This window comes from Cucurbita pepo, chromosome 8 (assembly GCF_057944985.1).
Source record: "Cucurbita pepo subsp. pepo isolate OVF chromosome 8, ASM5794498v1, whole genome shotgun sequence".
Taxonomy (NCBI): domain Eukaryota; kingdom Viridiplantae; phylum Streptophyta; class Magnoliopsida; order Cucurbitales; family Cucurbitaceae; genus Cucurbita; species Cucurbita pepo.
Window position 1 is genome coordinate 9,015,300 of NC_141805.1, and position 25,666 is coordinate 9,040,965.

Consider the following 25,666-nt stretch of genomic DNA (forward strand, 5'->3'; position numbering starts at 1 on the left):
CCAAATCCATCCCCTTTGAGGCCCAGCGTTGTTACTGGCACACCACCTCGTGTCTACCCCCCTTCAGGCCCAGCGTCGTTACTGGCACACCATGTTAGGAATCACGACTCTCTACAATAGTATGATAATGTCCACTTTGAGCATAAGCTCTCGTGGCTTTGCTTTGGGCTTCCCCAAAATGCCTCATAACAATGCGGATAGTATTCTTCACTTATAAACCCATGATCATTCTCTAAACGAGCCAATGTGAGACTCACTCCTAATAATCCTCAACATCGCCATCTTAATTTGGTTATATCTTTTAGATACGATAACATTTTAACAATTAATCCGTCTAAATAATCCTCTTACTTCTTAACCATATATGGACGAGTAATAATTTGTTTAAATAAAATGAAATACAAAATTAAAAAATAATTAAAGAAAAAAACATTATATTCTTTTTGTTTTTATAGTAAGCTCATAATTATAATGGGTGACGGTTATTTTTATTATTATTTTAATAATATTTTAAAAGAAGGAGCCAATCTCTCAAAAAAGAAAAACTAACCTTTTCTCTTTTTTCAAGAAAAGAAAAAAAAAAAAAAAACTCAGGTGCCAGCTGTCCAAGAAGCGAGTGGCGCGCCACATCCGTCCAAGGTTCTATTGCTGGACCCCACATGACACGTGGCCACGTCATGCATTCTCCTTCATAGGTGTCATCCACTCGGATTTTACGATACTTTCCCGTACACGTGTAGGCTTTCTCTTCCCTTTCCCCATCACTGGGTCCCACATTATATTAAAAAAAAAAAAATTCAAAATACAACATTAACGCATTATTTTAACACCTTTCTTTTATTACAAATAAATACATAATTTCGAAAATAATTTTTGATTTATATTTTTTCAAAATATATGTAAGAAAGAAATAATTGACATAAAAAGTTAAAAAAAAAAAGAAGAAAAATGGTATAATTAATTTTGTTTGTGATGGTAGTTTTCTGTGTGCGGGGATAAAATCTTGGAAGCTGTATTTTGTTTCCCAACTCAACAACCAAAAAGGGAGAGAGGGTTTTTGAGTTACCTTGTTCAACACGGAATCCGAACGCTATAAATACTCCTCAATTTCTTCCCTTCATTTCCTTTCCTTTTTGCTCCTTCTGTTAACCTTTTTCCCCCTCCGCCCCCTCTCTCTCTCTCTCTCTCTCTCTCTCTCTCTCTCTCAACAAATTTTTCCTTCTCTTTCTGTTTGGCTCTAGATTTCATCGTCTCTATCATCGCGCTCCGCCCAAGGTTTGCCCTCTCCCTCTCTCTTCTTCCTTATATTTTCCTCTCCATTCTCAGATTTTCCTTCTTTTCATCTGATTCTCTCCTGTGTTGTTTCTTTATTCTTGTTTCTATTCTGTTTTTGATCTTCAATCCAGCGCCGTTTTTTGTTTGCCTTATAGGGAAAAGGAACAAGGAACAAGGAAGAAGAAGAAGAAGTATTGGTTACGTTTCTAATTTCTTCAAGTCAGGTACGCCGTCTCGTCTTCCGATTGTTTTTTTTTTTGTTTTTTTTTTTTTTTAATTTTCTCTTCTTATTTTTTTGTTATTAATCAAATGCTGTCAGAAATTCTGTTCTAAGGAACCTTTTCGAGATTTTTCTCTTCCTTCGAGAACCATTTCCTTTTTCTCTCTGTTTCTCTGTCGCCATTTTCGATTTTCGATCATTTTTTTCTACTTTCATTAATCACGGTTTAATGATTTTGAAGTCGGATTATGGCACTGTGCGCGAGTTTCTGATTGTTACTTTATGTAATGTTGTCTCTGGGTAACTCTGGGTAACTTTTTTCTAAAGTGAATCAAGTCGCTTTTATTATTTCCTAAGTTTAGCACATAGGATGCTTGTTAAAAAGGTGGCTTCCTGAGCCGATTGATACGACAGCTCCTTTCCCCCCCCCCCCCCCCCCCCCTCCCCCCACTCTTTTGCATTAAACGTCTGTGATAATTCACCGCAAATGTCTATTTTGTCGGTTGCTGGGAACTGTGAACACCGCTGTGGTTGAAAATTTCACGTGCTTTTGTTGATGTAACTAACTGGGAGAGAGAAGAACGCCTTCTTGTCTTGACTTTTTCCTTACGAATCTCGCTTTGCAGTTGGTCAATAAATAATATTTACATCCTTTTCCTCTTGCCTCTTCTTAATTTTCTAATCAAACAATTTACTTTAATAATACTTCCCATCACTTTTTGTTTTACGTCTGCATATAAAAACCCTTTAATCAAATAATAGACACTAAGCTACTTTCTACATTTTTCTTAGCATTATAAGCTTAATCCTTTCAAAATAAAAAGACGGGGGGAAGGGGTGGGGTGCTCAATCCTTCCTTACAGAGTGTAAGCATAAGAAGAATTAAACGGTCACAATCTTCAAGAGCCAAATATGGGGAGAAGAACACTTTTTGTAGATTCGATTTAGTTTTTATTTTAGATTGATATTTTCACGGCCAACATTGGTATCCATAGCCTTTTTTTCTTCCCCGCTCTAATAATCAAAAGGTTAATGTTTTCTTAGTAGTGTCAACATTTCTGGGAGCACAAAGCTCTACTGAAATGGATTAGGGTAATTACTAGCATGTGTGGTCTCGTCTTTTTAGCGGCAGGTCCTACTAGTTACAGAACTTGGCTTTTTTATACAACTGTCTTCAGACATGACTTTGTGGTCCATAGGCAGGGCCTTGGTTTGCAAACATTTATTTTTTGTTTCTTTTACATGTAGTAATTATGAACGAAAATCATCAACAAATTTTGATTTTGAAGTATGTGGGAGTGTATTTTTCATCATGGAAGGATGTCTATGGCTTCTTTCAGTCTACAGTGTTAAGTTATGAACACTATTCCATTTCTATTAGTTCTTCAAAATTGAAAACGATCTATACATCTGATCCACTGATGACCCAGAAAACTTGGTGGGAGCTTCGGCCCTTTTTGTCCTTTTGCAATCATCGCTCCTCCCTTTCTCTCCAACACAAGCCGAATTTCCATGCTTTTTACTGTTCTCTATTACCATCCAAAGCTTATAGAGAGAGCCATGAATATGTCCCCTTTTTGTCTTTTTTAATTGGGTTATCAACAACATTTGATATTTTTCTCATAATGCAATTGGTTTCTATTTACCGAATTACTCTCACAGAACCTGTAATTTGAAGACTCAACTTTTTTTTTTACGACTTCTTTTGCACCTCATCTGGTGATGTCGAGCAAAATATTCACCAATGGGTTTGATTCTGGAGGTAAACGACCCCATATGCGTATATTGCGCATGATCCCCTAGATATGGCTGCAATATTTCTTTGTCGTCCCAGAATAGTTTTCTTTATGTAGAAGTAATATTGTAATGGAAAATGCAAGATTCGTTGCACAAAAACATGTATGGATAAGGCTTGAAGCATTCTTATACTCGGTTCAATGTGAAAGGACACTAATTCCAAAACGAGGTGGGCTGTCGAATGAATAAATATGTTTTACTAAGATGTTCACATCCTAAAGATTTATATAAAAAATTTAAAAATATTAGATTTGTATCTGTTCGACGTCACATCTTCCTAGTTTTTCATTATCCATCCTTCCTTTTTCTAATACAATTTTAGGTACCCCACTAGCTATCTGGAGCTTGTAGACAAAATGCCAGGTTTTAAAAGAGATTTTTTAATTTCAAATTTATTTGGTATTTTACATTGATGTGTGTTTTAATAATCAATTATTTTGTGCAATTAGCCAATATAAAATTAGCTGCTTGATGAACATTTAGACAAGTTGTGTTCGTTAAATCACCCATCAACCCAAAAGTTTAAGTTGGCTGATGAGTTATGGTTAATTTAATTATATCAACACTACAATACTTCCCTCACTTGTGGGTTTAGAAGGTCCGACACAGTGGAAATGAATATTAATTAACTGGGGAGAAAACAACATTACAAGTTCTCTGTTAACATGTTAAGTCATCAACCAGTCCAAAAACTTCAGTAGTAGGTTATAGTGAACTTAATTACATGAACCCTTAAACAGTGTTTTATTCTGACAGTGTTTTATTATGGTATCTGACGGTCATTAATGTCTCTTCTAAATATGCTGTATGAAAGCCTGGGGACTTCTTTAGTATTTTACAGTTCTATGTACGGAATCAACGTACTAGTCATTCATTGTCTCGTGCATAACATTAGAACCCTTTAGGTGCAAGTAGCAATTGGTCTCTCTTGACCTCCCTTAAGAGCTCGTAATTTAAATATAATTCCAATTAATGTCATTACTCTATTGCATTAGTTTCTTGTCAGGAAAATTATTTGGCATACACCTTCCCCGTATCGTTCCACTATAAATTATGTTCACAGGCTGAGAACTATATAATATCTGAAATCAGAATAATATGCATGTGAGAACTGTTGCATAAAAAAGGTGTAAACATTTCAAGACCTGAACTTGTTACATGACTAATATATAATTATTATGTCCATCTTGGGGAGATGAATCATCAGATTTTGACCATATTTGGTTCATTTGGAAAATTTTATTCCAAAAATTAGAGAGCTTATCCGGTTTATGGTTAAGATATTTATTCCTTAAAATTACCTGTCAGGTCTAAGTATTGGTACTGTTAGCTTTAAATTTTCATGTACTTTTTGTTGGTTTTCCCGTTTCCTACTTCTAGTAGCTATAGTTGATTAGCTGCTGTCATTTTGGGGTAGACAATTCTCTATTACTTGGATCGTTTGAGCATTCACTTGTTGAGCTGTTGTCGCTACCTACCTTTATGCACCTTTTCTTTCTGTGCAGCATAGAGGATTATCGCGTATTTGAAACACATTTTTCCTTCCTCAAAGGTCGGATAGCAAATAATGTTGGGCGAAATTTTATAAATGCTGTGCTGCTTTGACAATGAAAAGGTACCACAGTTTCACAATTGTATTTCCCTGTTTGCATCTTGGATTTTCTTCATATAATAATCTAATTTTTTAATATATATATGTTACCAACAGTTTTCAGGAAGACTGCGCTTGATGGACTGCTCAGCAAACAGTAGCGACAAAAAAACATTGAAGCGTTGGTTTTTCATTGATAAAAGAGTTGGGTAAATTATTTTTGACAAGGGAACATAAATTTCGATTTGATCCAGCATCTCTCTCATCACTCTACTATATAACAATATCTTTTTCTCATATTAAGTTGCTGTATGGACTTGACATCAAATCACGCTTCTCCTGTTCTCACTGAACCTGCCCCAATGAATAAATCTAGACTAGGAATCCATTCTGCTATTTTACCTTATTCTCAACCGGCTGGTTCCTTTTCCCCAAGTAAATATATCACTATTCCAAGGAAAAAGTCTGGAAAGTTTGATGATGTATGGTCCAATGGTTGGTTGGATGCAATGAAATCCTCTTCTCCTCCTCGGAAGAAGCTAATTAAGGATTTTGATGTTGAGTTTGCTTCAGACGATGATACTGATGTTGCTTACAGCTCCTGGATGGTAATGTTAGATGCTTGTAAATTTATATACATCCTCGTCTGATTCTTCACTTCATATACTCATTTTTCTTTCTGGTTCTGCAGCTAAAATATCCTTCAGCACTTGCCTCTCTCGAGCAAATTACCAGTTATGCAAAAAATAAGAAGATAGCTGTTTTTTTGGACTATGATGGAACCCTTTCTCCCATAGTAAATGATCCAGATTGTGCTGTTATGTCTAATGCTGTACGTCTAGAGTTCGAATGGCAACGTCCTTTTCCTTTGTTTTCTACATGTATCTTCTTTAACCATCTTAGGTTTTTCCAGATGCGTTCTGCTGTAAGAAATGTTGCCAAATATTTTCCAACTGCAGTTATTAGTGGAAGAAGGAGAGAAAAGGTAAGTGGAGAATCCTTTCGAAATTCTCTGTTTTCTGGCTTTTGTCAAGAACTTAATTTCTTTAGGAACTGAAGCTGTGTGTATTGTTTTTTTAGGTTTTTGACTTGGTAGGACTAACTGAACTCTATTATGCTGGTAGTCATGGGATGGACATCCTTGGCCCCGTGAGTCAAACAGTGCTGAATTCCCATCCCAACTGTATTAAATCTACTGACCAACAGGTGAGTGATGGAATAAGATCGATCTTTGAATTGTAATATTATATCTTAGTATTTCTTCTTTTTTATTCTCAAAATGGCAGAAGATGATCCTTAAATTGTAATAATATATCTTAGTACCTTCTCTTTTTTCATCCTTAACATTCTTGTCACAAGTTAATGATTTGAGATTTCATTCATTTAAACTCTCATGATCTCTGTTTCAAAAAACAGGGTAAAGAGGTTAATCTGTTCCAGCCCGCAAGGGAGTTCTTACCCATGATAGACGAGGTGCACATTTCTTTTTTCTTATTTACCTCGTCAAGGCATAGTATAACGTTTCAAATTAATAATGTATTAAAAGTATAATTTTTTCTTGTAGGTTTTTGGAACCCTCGTTGAGAAGACAAAAGATATTAAAGGCGCAAAAGTTGAACACCACAAGTTTTGTGCCGCTGTACATTACCGCAATGTAGATGAGAAAGTAGGATTCCTGGCTCTTCTATCAAGTCTACATTTTTTTCTGTGTTAGATCATCTGAACCATTTCCTCCCTTTGTTCTTCTTCAGAACTGGCCCACAATAGCACAATGTGTTCATGATGTACTAAAAGACCACCCACGTTTACAATTAACACATGGGCGGAAAGTATGATTGTTTTTCTGTAAAAGTTCCTTGTATGTGAATGCTTCCATTATTTCGAGTTTTTATAGCTGTGTTCTGACTACTGATTTGATACTGCAATAGGTTTTAGAGATCCGTCCAGTAATTGATTGGAACAAGGGAAAAGCAGTTGAATTTCTGCTTGAATCTCTCGGTAATTGTCATTTTTTTTTTTCTGTATTTCCTTTTTAGATGAACGAAGAGAGTTTTCTTGCGTATCCTCATCCAGAATCCAAAATTTTGCAGGATTAAACACACGTGAAGATGTGCTCCCTATATTTATTGGTGATGACAGCACTGATGAAGATGCTTTCAAGGTAAAAGTCTTCATATGCTAATGCTTGTTTTTATATTGCTTTCAAGTTCTAATATTGTTCACATTGTCTTTCTTGCACAGATGTTGCGGGAGAGAAATCAGGGGTACGGCATCTTGGTGTCTTCTGTGCCAAAAGAGACCTACGCATTCTACTCCCTCAGGGATCCCTCAGAGGTTAGTGGTTCGTTTATTTCCTCATCATTTCTTTGTACGTATAGATCGATCTGCAATGAGATTGTAGGAAGGATCTTGGGAAGGAAAAATGAGGAAAAGTTGATAGTAAAGTAGAGTATGAACTGATGTGTGGGTGCAGGTAATGGAATTCCTGAGAGGATTGGTGAGAAGCCGTAAGAAGGTGTGGGGCCATGAAGCCGGAAGAAATAATTGTTGATTAGGTAAAAAAAAAAAAAAACAAAAAAAGAAGAATAATAGCCGTAGTTTAGAGTAGGGGATGATTGAGGTTGAAAAGTTTGTATGTTTTTTTTGGTAATAAATCCAAGGAGTCTGTTTTATTTAGGTTGCGGGGGTTTGGATGACTACTACTGCTACTTTGTGGGTGGGTCTACTACTGTTAAGCCATTTCAGAAATGTGTCCACATGTTTACCCTTATTTATTTCATTATTTCAACTTGTCCTCTCTCTCTCTGTATGTATGTATGTTGCCTTCCTTGGTAGTGGAATGAATGTATGAGGCTACGACTACTACTACTACTTGTGCGTGCAATTATTTTTTGGTTGATAATATCATTCACCAGTTTATATTAGGAGTTTGTATAATGAGAGTATGAAATGAGTTTAGGTCGAAGTTAAACAGAACTCAAATCCCAAAGGGTTAAGTCCATTGAAGTCCCATGCTCACGTTCATGGCATCACTTGTTTGCCTCCATGTTTAGGCTTCATTCTCCTCCAATTCGTGGCATCACTCGCTTGCCTCAAATTCACGCTTTTCCCCCAAATGCAGGTTGCCTCTACTTGACTCATATTTCAATTTTCTTATTTGATGTTCAAAGTTGGCCCGTTCCTCGCATCATATGCTTCATGTTCAAGATCGATTGTTCCTTCTTTTAAGTTCAAGTTTTAGATTTCACCTTCTTTAACTTTACGTTCAACTGTTGCTCACTTTAAGTTTAAGTTCGAGCGCCATTGGTTGCTTCAAGATCAAAGCATCCCTCATTCCATATCTTAGGACTTTGTTTGCTGGTTCCTGGTTTGACATTTCACCTTCCAAGTTGATGTTCAAGTTTAGGAGTTTTATTTGGTGGAAGTTTGGAGTTTTTAATATTTGGTTTCGCTGGGGGTTTGGCATTTCCCTCTATCGCCAAGTATAGAGGCTTCATTGCACTTTATTTTCAAGTTTTGAGGCTTGGTTCATGCTCCTTCTTCATCAATCAATTACAAAAGCTTTATCGTTGCTCCATCATCGAGCTCGGAAGCTTCGTTGTCACTCCATCGTCAAGCTTAGAGGCTTGTTGTGACTGATCTCCATGTCCTGTGGCTTTGTCCTTGCTCCATCTTGACGTGCTCTCCAAGTTCAGAGGTCGAAGCCTCACACGTTTCAACTCAACGTCACTACAGTTTTGCTTCGCTTCAAGCCTTCAAACTCAAGCTTCACTCTACCCTAAAGAGGATGAGTCCCCAATTTAGATGTTGGCCTTAAAACATCTTTGACAAATATCACTGCGTCTTTGCTCTCCATGGACGACATCGACGACACCTTTGCTTGGACGAAGGCCATCAAATGTTGACAAGCAACGAATCCCTATGCAAACACTTTCATCTACATCTTTTTTCTTGATAGAACAAGATCAACATCCCACACCTTTATCCCAAATATGAATTTGATAAAATCCAAATTCATGTCAACGACCTAAATTCCATCCAGACTAAATGACAAGCCATTGATCAATCTTATCACAAATCAAAATTTGGTCATAATCATAATTTTATCGTTAGTTGACTAGAGATAAAAGAAAGGATGATGAATTGATAGAGTAAGTAATGTTTCGTTTCCTTGGGAGAATTAGGTGATAGGGTAGAGAGTTGAATACAATACAATTGATAATAGAAAAGAGGTTAGAAAGTTGAGAGAATGAGAGAGAGAGAGAGAGAGAGAGAGAGAGATTCTGTCTTAAAAAAAACAAGATTGAAAGCTGAAGGGAAAAGGGGAAACTCCCATGTTGGTGGAACCCAAAAATGGAGCATCTTTCAACATAAAACCTTCTTCCTCCTACACCAACACCACAAGTCATGAAAAGCATGAAGAAACAAAGAGGAGGACACCTGGTGAAGAAGCAAGCTAGGGTGTGTTGTTGTTGTTGTTGTTGTTGTTGGGAGGAGGAACACCAAAATTATGTATGTGAGGGAAGTGAGCCCACTGCTTCACCCATCAAAACAACAAATCAATCTCTTAAAATCAACAAACGAACGAATGAATGAATGAATGAATTCACATACATTCTTAGCTGCAGCGCTGAAGGCTTCTCTATGAGAGATGTCTGGATTGGCAGCCTTGATGCGTTGGATCTCCTCCCTGCAATGCAATATATATATATATATATATATGTATATATACACACATACATCACCCCTCACTTTCTCAACACCAAACCACAGACAAAAAAAAGAAAAGAAACATGAAACAATGGTGTACTCACTTGATGAATCGGTTGTATGCAGAGGGTACTCTCTGTTTCTTTTCTGCAGCTGTGTCTCATCAACACACACACACAATTTACATTAATCCTCTTTTTAACCTCACTTCCAAACCCTAATCCCACTTCAATTCACAAACCAAACAAACACGAACGGAGAATAAAATAAACATAATCGTTCTAAGTTGAAAGTAAAGATCGTTGAGGATTGTTGGGGTGGAGTCCCATATTAACTAATTAAGGAGTTGATTATGAATTTATAAGTAAAGAACCGAGCGTATGTTCAAAATGGATTGTTTTGTAGTTTGAAAGTTGTATAGGCGGCAGACCTAAACAAGAGAAAAGCAACTAGGGCTGCAGATTCAAACACATGGAAGCAAGAGAATAGTTAATGATCTTGGAATCCATCCAATATATCAACCAAACAATGTGACAACATAATTCAAATTTCTGTACAACATTTTGTTTCTATGTTCTCCTCTTACCTTAATTTTGTTCTCAATGTCATCTTAGCTGCTCAACAACTTACAACACTTCACATGCCTCCTCCCAATACTACAAGAATTCCCTAAAATATAATCTTAATCATTTTGGATCTTCTTATGTTTTTTTCTATTTTTACTTGAACATAGCGTCATTTAAGGTCACAAATTTTCAAAATATGGGAGTGTTTAAAGGGTTTGTTCATCCTAAGAATCAATTCCCCTAAAAAAAAAAAACGAAGGATTTCATTGACACCCATTTTAGACCTATCAAGAATTCCAAGTTCGTATGAAAAAATCACACAAAAAAACAGAACAAAATTTCAGGCGGGAATACTCACTATTGATACTATAACGACATTGTTGTAAAAACATAACAAAATTTAAGAAATGAATTCAATTATCTCACGTTTATTTATGCTTGGGGGTGGCCTTGGAACATTGTTTCCTACACGAGTTGCCATCGCCAAATCAATTCCATCGGTTTGGTTCATCACAAAATTTGGATTTGGATTTGAGATCTCTTCCTGAAAACAACCCCCAAAACTAAAAAGCATAAGTTCTACCGATCCCTTTAGGGTTAGCAATGAAATTAATAGGTTGAGTTCGATAACGATTTCGTTTTCATTTCAAAATGAATGACCTAAATTTTGAAACGAACCCCGAAAATATAAACGATACTAAATAGGGTTTAGTGTACCAGAAAATTGTGAGCATTGGGAGAGAAGAAAGCAGTATGATGAAAGTGATTGGGAGAAGGGAGAAGCATGCCACCACGCATGTTGACCGGTAGAAGATTGGCGCAGTGGCCGCAACGGACGGTCACCGTTTTGAACAAACTAGCACAAGGAACACTCACCTAAATAAAAACACAAACTTCAATCATATATATAAAAAAGAACATAAGAAGAAACCTTAATAGTCGAAACAAAATGGGAACGTACCGCCAAAACCGTGTCGCAAATGTTGCAATGGACATAGAAAAGGTGGTCGGAGGAAGGAGGAGGAGGGGTGGTGGGAAGGGAAAAAGACGACATATTTAACAAATTCTGGGTTTCCTTTTTGTTTTGTTTTTTATGGTTATTACAATTCCCCTCCTTTTCATTCACGTATTTGATTTGATTGGATTGGATTGGATTGGATTGGATTGATGGCTTAACTAAAAAAAACCCTCTTTCGAGATCTATGTATGTATGTATTGATGTATGGGCATTGGGGTTCCCAATGCATAGAGGGGGTGGGGAGAGGAGAGAGAAAAGGACGTATGCATGGGAGGTGAGAAAGTGAGGTGTAGTTTTCAGAAGTAAAGAGGGGTGTTGTTGTGTTGTGTTGTTGTGTTGTGTTGTTGTGTTGTTGTGTTGTGTTTGATTTCCTCAATTTCCGAACCTTTCTTGTTTATATCTGTTGGATTGAAGGTGTGTCCTTTGGCAGTGAAACCCTATGCCCTTCTTTTTCTATTGCTTTGTTTTCTTCTCCCTCGCTGTCAACAATAATGGCATAATGATGACACTATCATTTTGTTATTTGGGCGTATAACCTTACCTTCCCATATCTCACTCACCAACCTACCTTTTTTTTTTTTTTGCTATAACATTGCTTTAATCATGACTTTCCTCCGCTCTAAACTTTTTCAAATTAACTTAACTGGTGGGATCCGGTTATGTGGGGATATGTCCTTAATAGGATGGAGATTCTCTGTTTAGTTGGAAAATGTAAGAAGTTGTGAGAGATTTATCTTTGTTAGATAAATAGAGCCGAGAGCGAGAATTATATTCCCTATTGATTCTGAGATCTCGTATCGGTTGTGGAGAGGAACGAGTGCTAGCGAGAACGTTGGGCTCCAAAGGGGGTGACTTGTGAGATCACACATCGTTTGGAGAAGGGAACGAGTGACAGCGAGGAGGTTGGCCCCGAAAGGGGGTGGATTGTGAGATCTCATATTGGTTAGAGAGGAGAATGAAACATTCTTTATAAAAGTGTGAAAACCCACCTCGATTGGAGAGGGGGACGAGTGTCAACGAGGACTCTGGTCTCGAAAGGGAGTAGATTGTGAGATCTCATATCAGTTAGAGATGTGGACGAAACATTCTTTATAAAATTGTGGAAACCCAGGTCAATTGGAGAGGGGAACGAGTGTTAGCAAGGACATGGTCCTCAAAGGGGTGGATTGTGAGATCTCATATGGGTTGGGGAGGAGAATAAAACATTTTGTATAAGAGGGTGGAAACCTCTTCCAGCAGACGCATTTTAAACTTTGAGGGGAGGCTCGGAAAGAAAAACCCAAAGTGGACAATATATGTTAGCGATGGGTTTGAGCTGTTACATAATTTGTTTAGTACTATTATAGCTAAAAATGACTTTATCAACAAATAATAATTTACAACAAGATAATTCAACTCCAATTTCTAATAATACGAGTGAAATCAACACCAATTAATAGTTTATATGAAAAAAATAAAAATTACACATTAAAAAAGTTCTTTAAAATAATTGTTTTCTAATAAATACACGTTCCCGCGAATTTCCTAGAAAGAATCCCCGCCCCAAACCCCACAAAAATATATAGAATTTTTTTAGGATAAAAAATGAAATAAGTGGCACAAACGAAAATGAGGAAAGTTTCTTCGTTCTCACCCGCTCCATGAACATTTATACTAATAAGTACATAAACTCTAAATTTTGTATCTAATAAATTATTATTAACATACCAAGCTGAAGAAATTATTAAATATTTTTAAAAATTTAGAAATTTATTCAACCTATTTTTAAAATCTTAAAAACTTAATTAAATATTACCCACAAAATTGGGGTCCAAGTTAAATTAGATAACATATTTCCCGGTAGTTAAATAGTGACATGACACATTCAATGGATAATATTTGTTTGATTTGACATGAGCTGGTAGACAACAGTGAAAAAAAAAATTAATATATTTTTTTTAAATAAGAGGGCACGTGGTAAATGTTACTTCTTATGTTGTCTAGTCATCCATTTACTTTGGTTTTGGATATGACATGTCATTATTAATTATTATTTTTCTTTTATTAAATTAAATTACCATAAGTAGATTATAAATCCGAGTAAAAAATGTAATTAATTTTTTTTAATTGGAGAAGTAAATAAATAGAATTGAGTAATATATATGTGTATAATTTATTTATTTATTTTATTTAATAGAATTATTTTATTAATTAGTCGGTGGAGTTCTCATTTAATTTATATTTTAAAAATAGAAATGAAACATGGTTGATAACTACCTTAACATAAATTGGACCACTATGCATTAATATCATTTATTGTAATCGGTACAATGTAACTAAATTATTTATAACCAATCATGTTATCTTCTTTATATTTCTTCTATTTTCCATTTCCTTTGTATACATTAAAAATTAAATTTTTCTTTAAATAATTTATTAGAATCTCTTGATCTCGAGCACGAGACCTTGTCGCTCATGCTCTTATGTCTAAGCTAACTATAATTTGAAATAAGTGTAAGAATGAATTAAGGTTTTTAAAAAGGTGTGATGTTATTATACTGGTTTAGGACCAACCTAGTTAATCTGACTCGGACGGTTTAAAGCCCTAGATTGGGCCTTTGAGCACGATGAGCTTGTGGGTCCGCTCGACTTGTGGAGTTAAATTCAACCACAATATTGGTCCCCACTCTCAAGCTAGCTCTTGGCTTGGGGAAGACTTTTCGAGACCATCCCCATGTTCAATCACATGGACCTGATTTGTTGCAACAATTTTAGTCCGTTGAGACATCTAGTAGATCGATAACACTTAAAATGTCTATCCCAAACCCATAAGACTAGGTTTAGCCTTTTGTGCTTTGATAAGTGTTGCAAAAACACGTGTTTGAACGCCTTTACTTACAACATTAATTGTACTAACACGATAAAAGCGAGCTAATTTAGAATTATGTTTAGGTTATGTTTTAAACAAGTGAAATTTTTAAAATAAAAAATAATCCACGTGGACACAAAACCTGAATATAGTTTGATCAGACATTATAAAGCATCAAAAAGTTTGACCTCGATGATACTTTTAATTGTTGGATGAGATCCCTTGTCTATACATACCCAGCATTCGGGTCAACATTTGCAAGGCATAATCCAAACCATAATAGAAAATAGTAGATTTGTGATCTATGCTCGAGGGGATTGTTGGACATTACCACCCCTTTGAGTTTGCTTGAGGGTTTAGATAATGTATTCAGTGCTTTAGGTGATGGATAGAATTATCTCACTAATAAAGCATGCATAAGTTTACTATGTTAAGATTAGGGAACTTGAGATAGAGCGGTTCTATGTTGACCTAAGTCAGTATGTTTCCAATAGACCGAACACCATAGGATCGTGAGTGGCAATCAGTGGTTAAGACCATAGTGCTTCCAAAAGTTGGATTAGCTACAAGGAGCTAGTCCCAAGCGTCCTAAAAATGTGAGTTGAGACTTATACCGCATAAATGTCCTTAGAGCCTAGTAAACCTCCATGACACATAAGAGAGCTTAAGAAAGCTTAGAAGCCTGCTAGTAGCAAGAACGATGTTATTAGAGCTTGACGGCCTCCTCTTCCCTCTAATACTTCAGTAGCACTATTCATTAACCTAGGTCAGACTCAATATTGCCCTTACCAAGTGAATCCATATGATCAAGCTTGACTAAGGTTAAATAGGAGGGCCATTGTAGTGACTAGATGAGAGCCTAGGCCATGATTTCGTAAACTCATTCTAAAAAGGGACGAGAGACTATATAAGTAGTTCAGCGCATGATTAGTGTCAATATCATGTGTGAAAATGGTTAGGGGCTCCCTGAACAGTCTCGCTATACTATAACCTGCCCTAAGAGGGGGCAAGAGACCACATGGGTAAACTTAGTAGCTAACTGGTACGCATGGTCGCTCCCCCAAGACTTGACTATATAGTAATTTTTGTGGAAGGGCGGCCAATTAATCTTACACAGAAGTGTATTTTGAATGATGATTTAGATTTAAAAGAAAATTAGGGAGAGAAAAGGAGAGTGGGTGTTGGATGGGATGGGAGTGAGCGTACAAAAGTGGCATGATACATGTAGGGTTAGGAGCATGGGAGGGGACATAAATGAAAGCATTAAAATGCATGCCTCTCTGCATGTACTGTATGACATATTCAATGTATAAAGCCTGCAAACTCTACAAATCGGCATTGGGTGGGTGATGGATGAGTGGAGGAGGTATCAATCAATTCCCATCAATTCCTTACCTTTTTTGTTTATGTGGTTGAGGTATACACTATTTTTTACCCAAATATTATCATATAACGAGTTCGAAAGTCTTTTATGTATGGATAAGTTATTTAGCATCCAACCTTCCATGGGGAATAGAAACGGCATACAAAAGTGTACAAATGATAACCCATGAAAACACAAACTACATTGATGTCCCGGGTCGATACCCCTCTGTGACAGTGCGGGCTTCCAAGTACTCTCTCACCTCGACTAGTACGTGCATTCACCTGAAAAAAAGAATGGGTAAATGGGTGAATACAAAAATATTCCGTAATAAACCTATCTGTAAGCTATCATCACATCCAATTCTTAGTAAATTTCCACAAATTTTTATTTAGGCTCAAAAGTTTAGGTCTATTCAACTATCTGAGCTTCTTTGTAGGTCTGAAGTTGTAGTAACAACTCTAATCAATCAAATATTTATGTAGCCTAAGTCCCTTATTATAATCTATTTACGGAATCACGATCCAACATTTGACTTGTTTCTGCATGCAATAGTATCTCTCACCTTTAGTTATCTACTTGTGTAGACTCACGTCTCTCTCCAAGATCGGTTCATAGAATCACGACCACAAGATTTGACCGTTCTACCCACAAGAATAATCATTCACGTACCACCCACACTAAACCCTACCTTAATACCTATAGAATTGAGACAAAAATGTTCAAACTGATCCTGGTCAACTGAACCTAAACGACGTTTTTGGGTTTGATATAGAGAAGGGGTATGATTTCAAAGTTTGTAGAGATATCTAAGTATGTTTAATTTGTAGCAAATAGAAGTACATGAACATGGGTAGCATAAGCACATGTGAAAACAAGAAGACATATCAATGATGTGTTCTCACATGGGACGTTCTCTTGAAGTTAAACAAAGTTGATGATGCTATCTATCTTACTTCCAAAGATAGCCTCAAATTAAAAGGATAAAAAGCCCACATCATATATACAATCATGCAATGTTCTTTCCTTCTCTCAAACCACATTCAAGTATTGCCTCTCTTTTTAACTATTTCAAATAATTGCTTTTATTTCTCATAAATTATCCCTTCATCACCAAGGAAGCTGTGAGCCTCTATTGCTTTCATGATAGTATCTAGTGTGATTAGCACCAATCGTATTTGTAATAGTCTAAGCCCACCGCTAGTAGGTATTGTCTACTTTAGTCCGTTGTTACACATCGCCTTCAACCTCACGGTTTTAAAATGTGTCTACTAGGTTTCTACACCCTTAGAAGGAATGCTCCCAAGCCACCGCTATCAGATATTGTCCGCTTTAGCCAATTACATATTGTCATCGGTCTCACGGCTTTAAAACGCGCTTACTAGGGAGATGTTTCCACACCCTTATAAGGAATGTTTCGTTCCCCTCTTCAACCAATGTGGGATCTCACAATCCACCCTGCTTGGGGGCCAGCGTCTTTGCTAGCACACTACTCAATGTCTGACTCTGATACCATTTGTAACAGCTCAAACCCACCACTAGCATATATTATCTACTTTGGTCCATTGCATATCGTTGTCAAGCCTCACGTTTTTTAAACGCGTCTACTAGAGAGAGGTCTCCACACCTTTATAAAAAATGTTCCATTCCCCTCTCCAACCAAAGTAGAATCTCACAGTGTTCGCATCACGAAACTTACACTTACTCACATCAACTCATCCAATTATACTTCGGGTCTTTTGCCCTCTAACGTCAAAGGCAACCGACAATTCGTCAAACGCCCTATGTTGATGTGAGGTAGTAGTAGCACAAGTGAGTCTTTGCCTTGTAGCTCCAATATATCCTTATCTAGTTATGTCCCCTCCCATACATATATCTATCTCTGTCTCTCTACCAAATTGGAGCACGCCCAATGATTATGTCTTAGTGTGGTTGTAAGGAGTTTTGATGCTTGACTTCAACTCAAGTAAAAACATGCATGCTATGCTATCTACCTTTTGTCTTTGAAGCCTTAAGAGCAACACCATATAAAACATATACCACATATATAGAGACACATAAACAGAGATTGGCCTTTATTTCTTCATTTTCATATACCACATAGGCCGTAGCTTTCCCAATACAAGGCTGGTTTTGATGATGTTCCAGCCATTTCTCCATTTCCAACAAAACCTCCGACCAACTAAGAATCACCAAGAACTTGCCTCCAAATTAAAGGTAAATTCCATTTGTATACATTCATTCATTTGTTTTATACACTCGTTTCACTCCAAGAGCTTGTTTGTTTACTCGAAGATCCATCAACTCTCTTGTTTCATTTCTTTTTATCGCATCAATTTCTCGATCCATTACAATCTTCCCGTTTTCGTTTTGAACTTTCTCTTCAAAATTTATAGCATCAACGCATGCAAAATTTCTTCGTTACTAGCCAAAGATGATATAGCTACCTAAATCTCTGCGTGCTCTAAATCTTGAGAACCTTTATTTGTGTGTCCGTCCATGTTAACATGAAATTTACTTTAAGCTTCGCAAGCTACGTTCCAAAATTCCTCTTCATCCCGACTAAATAATATTTTTTTTTACACGGAATTATATAATCGATAAGCTTTACAATTCTCACTCTAACCCGCTATAATACGACAAACCCTTAAGCAAAACTATCATTCAACAAGAGTTAAAGAAGTAAACTTGGTCATGTAAATTTACAACTTTAATTTAATCATGCAACAATTTTGAGTACATATGGATATGTTTATTTTAAATATAATATGAACTTCTTAAGTAACATAAATATATAGGTTTTTTAGTATATCAAACATTTATTCAGCTCCTATAGAGAGCCAGCTCTTGTTCATTCACTTGAATATTTGGTGGGATGAGAGTAATTGGCTTCATCTCTTCCATGATGATCATCTCGATCCGTGCTGAGCTGAGACGCGACATATCGATCCATGGCTTGCCAATCCATCAGCTTATTATCTACACCATGAAAGAATATTTGAGACGAGGAGGGAGCGTTTGATCGAGGATCGTAGCTGCACGACGACATGTCGGAGTTAAGCTCAAGGTGTCGAGGGAGCTGAGGGAAAGCATCGTCGAACACGGCGAAGTGAAGATGATCAATCTCATGCTTGCAAGGTTGAGAGATTTGGTTTGGAGAATCAATTTGTGGCATGAAGGAGATTTGATCATCTTGCCAATAAGGTGATTCATAATCTCCCATCTTTTGGGCTGTCGTCATTTTCTTCTTGAAAACCTTACACACCACCCATCCTTCTTCCTGGTACAAAGGATTGATCATAACAATCTACACTTAAAAAATGAAAATAATTGTAATTCAATTGTAAACTTGCCTGAGGAGCACCATTTTCGCTCGTCTCGAGTCTGTACTCATGCATGATCCAATCAGACTTTTGTCCATTCGGAGCTCGACCTCGATAGAACACTAGGGTTTTTCTCATTCCAATTAAACCATGCCCGTACCTCGAGTAAATAGCCTTGTCCCTTCCTGTTGCCTTCCAAAACCCTTCTTTCGTAGCTCGATTAGTTCGAGTACTCGTTGGATACTTCTTATCTTTATGGCTGAAAAAGTACCAATCCTCTTGATCTTGACCTCCCATTCTACACAATTCTATGTACAAATACACATCATTTAAAAAGGGTTTTCTTCAAAACATTAGAATCAAAATTGTGTACTCTCTTTTCATTACCTTGAAGATCCCATGGCTCAATTTTGTAGAGATCAACATCTTTGATGACATCAACATCAATCCTTTTTGAACCAACTTTTTTCCTCAAATAATAATCTATGAGTTCTTCATCTGTTGGATGAAATCTAAACCCCGGAGGAACATGCAAAATTGTATTCATTTCTCGATCTATCTGCACAAATGTTTTCTCATTCTCTCGTTACTCAAACCCTAATTTTATTCGTTTATTGATATTGAATCAATTCGAACTCTCGATATACAAAAAACAAAATCAATATATTGTTTCGAAATAGTTTAACATAATCTTTCTAATGGGTTAGTTACGAACAAGCACGAAAATACACAAACCCTAACTTAAAAGGATTTCTTCAAAACAACAATCCAAGAATTCTCATCAACAAAAGGTATAGTTTTATACAAATTTACATAATGATTAGTGAATTGTAAACAAAAAGAAGCACAAAATGATTATCATTAACAAAACCCTAATCTTTAGCTTAGCTCAAAAGTCTCATACCATTAATTATCATCAAGCTTCAAACCCTAACAAATCAAATAAAGCTTCAAACTAAAAATTATCTTGAATGTCATCAAAATTCAAACTTAGTACCTGTTTGGATCCGCCCTTCGAAACCCGAAACTTCTTTTCTCCAAATCTTCTACAACAACACGCCTCTTCGTCTCTTCGTCTCACTGAACCAAACAAATAATACACGAACAGAGAAAGGAGAAAATTAATCGTCTCTTCGTCTCTTCGTCTCTTCTTCTTCTTGTCTTGATTGTAGAGAGAGAGAGAGAGAGAGAGAGAGAGAGAGAGAGAGAGAGAGCAAAAAAGGAAAGAAAAAAAAAATCTTTGCGCCAAAGGAAAGGTGGCGAAGAAATGTATTTAGAGAGAGAAACATGGCCACCAGCAACTGATGGAGACCAGAGAAAATAATAAATAAATAAAAAAAAAGAGGAATTGTTTGCTTTTTTGATGTTCAAGAGAGAGGTGTTGCATATGAGAGGATGATAGGATGATGGATGGTTGGGATTAAAAGCTGGGTGCTCAAGAACTGTTGATCAAGTACTATACAACTTATATTATTTTTTACTTTACATATGAATATGATAGCACATTATCATTATGATATATACCAAATTGCATTCACAATAATTGCAAACCGCAGGTGCACAATATCAAATTTTAATGAACTGATAACAGATTACATCTCCCTATTATCAGGAATTTGTCCAACTAAGAACTGGAAAAGGGAAATTAAATTAATTGTAACTCACTTAAGCATCATAGTTTTGATTATTCATTTTTAATTAACACAATTATTATGAGCAATAAAATAAGATGATGTTGTAATATCTAAGTTTGACCGGTACGAATTCTCCCACTTTTACTTTTTAATTCTATATTGAAGAATTTTATTCCTCAAATCGACCACTAGTAGAGGAGAACGAAGGGGGCGGATTGTGAGTTCCCACATCGATTGGGGAGGAGAACGAAACACCCATCATAAGGGTGTGGAAACGTCTCTCTATTAGACGCGTTTTAAAAACCTTGAGGGGAAGTCCGAAAGGGAAAATCCAAAGAGGAAAATATCTGCTAGCGGTTGGCTTGGGCCGTTACACTTGTTGAGGCACAAATGGGGGCTTGACCATGACTGCGCCACTTGCCTGCACATGAGCTATTTTTCACTTTGGTTTCGGTATTAAAACGTATTACAACTTGAATTAGGTTCAACCAAAGAAATTTTCAAGACTTTGGAGCACCTAGCAAGTTGAAAACGAGCACGGGGAGGCATGCAAGACCATATAAATAGTCGTTCAAATTTTCTTTGAACAGTATTTTTAGGGATCGGTAGGATGTTTGCCATGCGAGCATAACCTACTATAGGTAATTAGATTAAGCATAATTAGGGCAAAAGATGAGAGTTTAGTTAAATATGTTATGTATGTTGTAGCGAAGGACTAAAATGCTAAGATTTATAAAATGCATGTTGTATGAGATATTTTTGTTGTTCTAGAATCTCAAATCTCGATTGAGATGTTGTGATCGATGGATGTTATCTCCCAAGTTACAAATAAGACACTAGAGTTAGAACAGTTTTATGTTGACCTCGGTAAAAAAAACAGTATATCCATCACCCTAGGGTCAAGATCCTCATGCTCCCAAGTAGTTGCCAAACCAAGTCGTAGGTATTACGGAATACATACCGTTGAGCTTGACTCATATCGGTCAAATAGAGTAATATAACGAAGCTACTTAATGAATTACTATCGTGTGTAGAAATAGTTCAAGGGTCGAGGCTACGACTCCATGAGCTATCTTAAGAGGGGACTAAGGACTACATAATTAGTTTAGCTCATGATGAGTGTCATTAGCGTGTGTGGAAATTGTCATGAACCTTCTGAACAAGATTACTTCGTTGTAAATTCATTTGAGATAGACGAGGGACCTCACAGATAAACATAGTAGTTGGCTAGCACATAGGGTCCTTCTCCAAAATTTAGTGCTAACCTTATAGTTTTGTAGTAAGGGTTGCCAACTTATCTTACACAAATGTTGTTTAGATGAGTAGATATCATACTATCCTATGAGATATGATGAGGTAGTGCCTCAACCCAGGATACTAGTCATTCAATGCTATGGCAATGCAAGCTGACTAAGTAAGAGAACCGCTCATTCAGTAGATAAGTTACCTCATTCAATAGATTCGTGGCGCTAGAAAAGAGTGAACAACCTCCAAAATCAAAGTGAATTTGTGACAAGTAACAGAACCGCTCAAAACTTCGAGGATTTCCCATAATCTCAAATAGTTGTAGGCCTTAGCTTGAGCCTACACGTAGGTTCCTTAATGAGCATTTTTTTTTTACATTTATCAGATTCTATTTTTCTTTTTCAAGTGATCGTTTACTACTGGTTGAGGTGGGGCACGCACGGGAGTAGGCGGTCATAGAGGGGGTCGTCTCAGAGTATTAGTCGTTTGTGCATTTTGAGGTTAATTGTTTGAGTTTTTATGGGGTTCCCTGGTTCCCGTTTTGTTAAGATAAGATGATAGTAATTTGAGGTGTAAATGTTATGGGTTATTTGGTTGTGTAGTGTACAATATTTGTGGGTAATTGAAGAGACTTGGGGAAGAAGGTAAAGCTACGTAAACAACTGGAAATTATATCTTGTTTCCTAATAAAACCACACACCCACCCAAATTGCTTTCATCATCAAACCTCAATTTTAAGAATGCACAAATTTGGCTAAAAGCAACCCCCAACTGTCTTGTTGTCTTTTGGGTTATTTCTGTTGGCAAAATCAGTAACTGAGATTCATAGCAGATGCCAATCCTATTTCTCGACCGGGCTCATTTGCTGCCGAGCTTGGCGGTTACAATTGGCAAAACTTTTTACAAGACGACCACATTTCAAGAGGTCAATAGGATATTCTTTGTAGCATTGAAAGCAAGCTTCGCTTTCAGCCAAGCACGGCATAGGCTTCTGGTAAGGGAGCTTGAACTCCTTCTCATGGAGGTCTTTAGCCCTTTGACTGACTTCCTGCCGCAAGTTATCCTCCTGCTTCTGCAACTTCTCCACTACCTTTTCGCTCTCTTGCAGCACGGATTGGATTGCATCTATCTCTGCGTTTGCAGGATGCACGGGAGGGAAGAGCGGAGGAGGTCGGTGTGGCCATCCATCACTTCTGCGTCCTCCTTTCAGCATTCCAGAATCATCAGATGTATGTTTCTGATCAACCTTTATTTGGGGTTTTTTACTCTCTTGTGGCGCCTTGGTTCTATTTCTTCTTGGTGTTCGTTTTGGTTTTTCAGTATCAACAATTAGCATATCAACAAGGTTTGAACTAATCTGAATGGAAAAGTCACCCATTATGCTCCCTAAGCACACTACCTGAAAATCATGATAGAAATTATGTTTTAATCAAGTTACAAACATGTAGAAAGCAAAAGAAGTTGCATAACAACACACTAAGGATATCCAATTATCCATCATGCAATACATTATGTCCTGACAGAGGAGGGATATAACGGTTCCAGGCTGATTGTCTCTGCAGTGACATAATAATCTCAAAATCAAATAGAAGCACATATATGAGATCCCACATCGGTTCGGAGGAGAACGAAGCATTGTTTATAAGGGTGTGGAAACCTCTCCCTAGCATATACATTTTAAAAATGTTGAAGGGAAGTCCGAAAGAGAAAGCTCAAAAAGGACAATATTTGCTAGCGATGAGCTTGGGTCGTTACCAATGGTATCAGAGCCAGACACCGGACGATGTGTCAACGAAGAGGTTGAGTCCCAAAGGGGGTGGACACAAGGCAGTGCGCCAGCAAAGACGCAGGGCCCCGAATGAAGGTGGATTAGGCATCCCACATCGATTGGAGAAGGGAATAAGGGTGGATTGTGAGATTCCACATCGGTTGAGGAGAAGAACAAAACATTCTTTATAAGGGTGTGGAAACCTCCCCCAGCAGACGCGTTTTAAAAACCTCAAGGGGAAGTTCGAAAGGGAAAGTCCAAAAAAGACAATATCGGTTAGTAATAGGCTTAGGCTGTTAAACATAAATGATTTCTCTCTAAAGAACTCAGCTAATTTGCTATAAGTTCTACAGTTCCGTCCAATTTTCAAGGGAGAAAAAGGGAGAAAAAGGTTGACACACCTGCTAATAGAGCCTGACTAACACAATTTCTGCAAGAGTCCAATCCAGCAAGATATCCATATACATTACAAGAACATATGCAAATACAGAACCATGGCGTTCCTTCAAACCCAAGTGTATAATGTACCCATGTTCAACATCCATCAAACACTCTGACATTTGAAATATTAGTAAAAAACAATACATGTCAAATGCATTTTTTTCTTATGTTTATTTGATACCCGTGAGCGCCTGGGACAACTTGCGTGTACTTCAACTAATTTCACAGGACACTAACCTAATTCTACTATTGTCAAGGAAACTTATAGGCGTGTCAAATACTTATTAAGCATTTAGGTGTGTTGTGGACACTTATTGAACATATTGAAGATACGTTCAGCATTTGCAAATGTATTAGACACCAAACACAGGGAAACATTCGCCAAACAAATTTCTGTTCTAATTTCTTAGAAATTAATGTGTCATTGAGCCCATCATGAAGGCTGATCATGTCCCATGTAAAGAAATGGTAGACATTTTGGAGGTCCTAAGAGATCTTACGGAATAGCTGGCGACTGGAATGGACATAAATATCTTCTGGTATTCACTCTGAACAGTCCCGTCGTTTCTCATTTTGAATCACAAGGATCCAACATAATCAACAGTACGGTGATTAACCAATAGAGTGAAAACAATTCATCGCGGACAGAGACGGAAAACAAAAGCAGATAGTTTCATCGACACATTCTTCAAACCCACTACAGAAAATTCAGATTCGCCTAATAAATATATATAGCACTGACAAACGCACAAAACAAAACCCTCCGCCAATCGGGAAAAAGGCAGTCTTAAAATGCAATGGAGAAAGCACAGATAGATTTGAGCAATACACAAAATCGTCAAAATGTATCCTCCAAGAAAATATGGCATAGACGCTAGGGCAACCAACGGAAGAAGACCTAGAAATTCAATTTCTTGAAAATGGGGAAAGAAAGGGCGATCGATTATCAGATTAAAGGAAAAAACGTAAGAACAATGAATGCATACCGGAGGGAAGCACGGCCCCGTCTGCAGCAAATTGGAGTTTGAATGTGGAAAAGGAAGGCCAATCTTCTTTGGGACTCGGGGATTAGGACCAACACAGAATCGATTCTAGGAACTGCAGCGAATAAGCAAGCTCCTTTATTTTATTTTGATAATTAATTTATTTTATTTTTATATTTATCTTGTTTTTATAAGGCATGTTTTATGTTTTCTATTCAAATATGAGGATTTTTTTTTATAAATATTATTAGTAAAATATAACATTTTTTAAAAATATTTATAAAAATATTATAGTTTAAACTAGAGCAACAAAGTTCACCCAATTGATTTAAAAAATTAAAAAAAAAATTAAAAAAAAAAAAAAAAAAAAAAAAAAAAAACTAAATGACTGTATCGATCTCATTATAAGAAGTAATATTTATGTGTAGTAAATCATATCGAGCAAATTATTTAATGAGATGATCAAATTATTTAATCTCTTTATAAATTTATTAATTGATAAAATTAATATTTTATAGGATGATATTTTAATCCAATTCATATTTTGGAGGTATGCATGAGTGAGAATGCCATTTTTTAAAAATTCAACAAGTCTAACATTTTAGGGACTTGATCAATCAATCCTAATTTTTGCCCCGTGCTGTCGAAACTGCAGAGCAGCATGAGTTATTTAAGCATATGCGTTCCAAGCCTAATATGCAGTCTTTCTTGAGTCCACAATTGGAGATATCAGACTGCTAACAGGGAAGTAGAAGCTTGACAAGTCAGTTCATGATGAAGGTATTCCAGATATTGGCTTGGGGGGGTGTGATGGTTTGATAATCATTTTCATGTTATTACATGACTAATATGATTATGAACCATGAGCACCTAAAACAAAGAAG

The 25,666-nt window shown here is 36.7% G+C and overlaps 4 protein-coding genes across 11 annotated transcripts; 1 reads left to right on the forward strand and 3 right to left on the reverse strand.

The window, feature by feature from the left end:
- Nucleotides 1-1,150: 1,150 nt before the first annotated feature.
- Nucleotides 1,151-7,680, forward strand: LOC111800977 (putative trehalose-phosphate phosphatase F). Of its 4 annotated transcripts, XM_087126161.1 has the most exons (14): nucleotides 1,152-1,275; nucleotides 1,431-1,499; nucleotides 4,798-4,907; nucleotides 5,001-5,491; nucleotides 5,575-5,715; nucleotides 5,797-5,868; nucleotides 5,964-6,089; nucleotides 6,300-6,356; nucleotides 6,448-6,549; nucleotides 6,635-6,712; nucleotides 6,812-6,881; nucleotides 6,974-7,044; nucleotides 7,125-7,217; nucleotides 7,357-7,680. In XM_087126161.1, the coding sequence occupies exons 4-14, from the start codon at nucleotides 5,195-5,197 to the stop codon at nucleotides 7,432-7,434; spliced, it is 1,185 nt and encodes a 394-aa protein (XP_086982287.1). In that variant the 5' UTR covers nucleotides 1,152-1,275; nucleotides 1,431-1,499; nucleotides 4,798-4,907; nucleotides 5,001-5,194; the 3' UTR covers nucleotides 7,435-7,680. The 4 variants fall into 4 exon arrangements, 3 of the variants coding, with proteins under 3 accessions (XP_086982288.1, XP_086982287.1, XP_023540686.2); XR_015422186.1 differs by lacking the exon at nucleotides 7,357-7,680 and having other exon boundaries at nucleotides 1,151-1,275; nucleotides 6,957-7,044; nucleotides 7,125-7,203; XM_087126162.1 differs by lacking the exon at nucleotides 6,635-6,712 and having other exon boundaries at nucleotides 1,151-1,275.
- Nucleotides 7,681-9,007: 1,327 nt separating this feature from the next.
- On the reverse strand, nucleotides 9,008-11,330 carry LOC111799892 (protein YABBY 4). Of its 4 annotated transcripts, none has more exons than XM_023683389.2 (7): nucleotides 11,121-11,330; nucleotides 10,877-11,035; nucleotides 10,586-10,703; nucleotides 9,698-9,746; nucleotides 9,498-9,573; nucleotides 9,324-9,420; nucleotides 9,008-9,270 (listed from the first exon to the last, which is right to left on the reverse strand). In XM_023683389.2, exons 1-6 carry the CDS (start codon nucleotides 11,211-11,213, stop codon nucleotides 9,340-9,342), a joined length of 576 nt encoding a protein of 191 aa, XP_023539157.2. In that variant the 5' UTR covers nucleotides 11,214-11,330; the 3' UTR covers nucleotides 9,008-9,270; nucleotides 9,324-9,339. The 4 variants fall into 4 exon arrangements, with proteins under 4 accessions (XP_023539157.2, XP_086982289.1, XP_023539156.2 ...); XM_087126163.1 differs by having other exon boundaries at nucleotides 9,324-9,417; nucleotides 11,121-11,325; XM_023683388.2 differs by having other exon boundaries at nucleotides 9,008-9,420; nucleotides 11,121-11,329.
- Nucleotides 11,331-18,089: 6,759 nt separating this feature from the next.
- On the reverse strand, nucleotides 18,090-19,840 carry LOC111800713 (NAC domain-containing protein 26). Its single transcript, XM_023684525.2, has 4 exons — nucleotides 19,709-19,840; nucleotides 19,099-19,270; nucleotides 18,742-19,019; nucleotides 18,090-18,668 (listed from the first exon to the last, which is right to left on the reverse strand). The coding sequence occupies exons 2-4, from the start codon at nucleotides 19,256-19,258 to the stop codon at nucleotides 18,240-18,242; spliced, it is 867 nt and encodes a 288-aa protein (XP_023540293.2). The 5' UTR covers nucleotides 19,259-19,270; nucleotides 19,709-19,840; the 3' UTR covers nucleotides 18,090-18,239.
- Nucleotides 19,841-22,241: 2,401 nt separating this feature from the next.
- Nucleotides 22,242-24,938, reverse strand: LOC111800275 (uncharacterized). 2 transcript variants are annotated; one of them, XM_023683890.2, is made up of 2 exons: nucleotides 24,786-24,938; nucleotides 22,242-22,989 (listed from the first exon to the last, which is right to left on the reverse strand). In XM_023683890.2, the coding sequence occupies exon 2, from the start codon at nucleotides 22,966-22,968 to the stop codon at nucleotides 22,432-22,434; it is 537 nt and encodes a 178-aa protein (XP_023539658.2). In that variant the 5' UTR covers nucleotides 22,969-22,989; nucleotides 24,786-24,938; the 3' UTR covers nucleotides 22,242-22,431. The 2 variants fall into 2 exon arrangements, with proteins under 2 accessions (XP_023539658.2, XP_086982150.1); XM_087126024.1 differs by lacking the exon at nucleotides 24,786-24,938 and adding an exon at nucleotides 23,346-23,532.
- Between the last annotated feature and the right edge of the window lie 728 nt (nucleotides 24,939-25,666).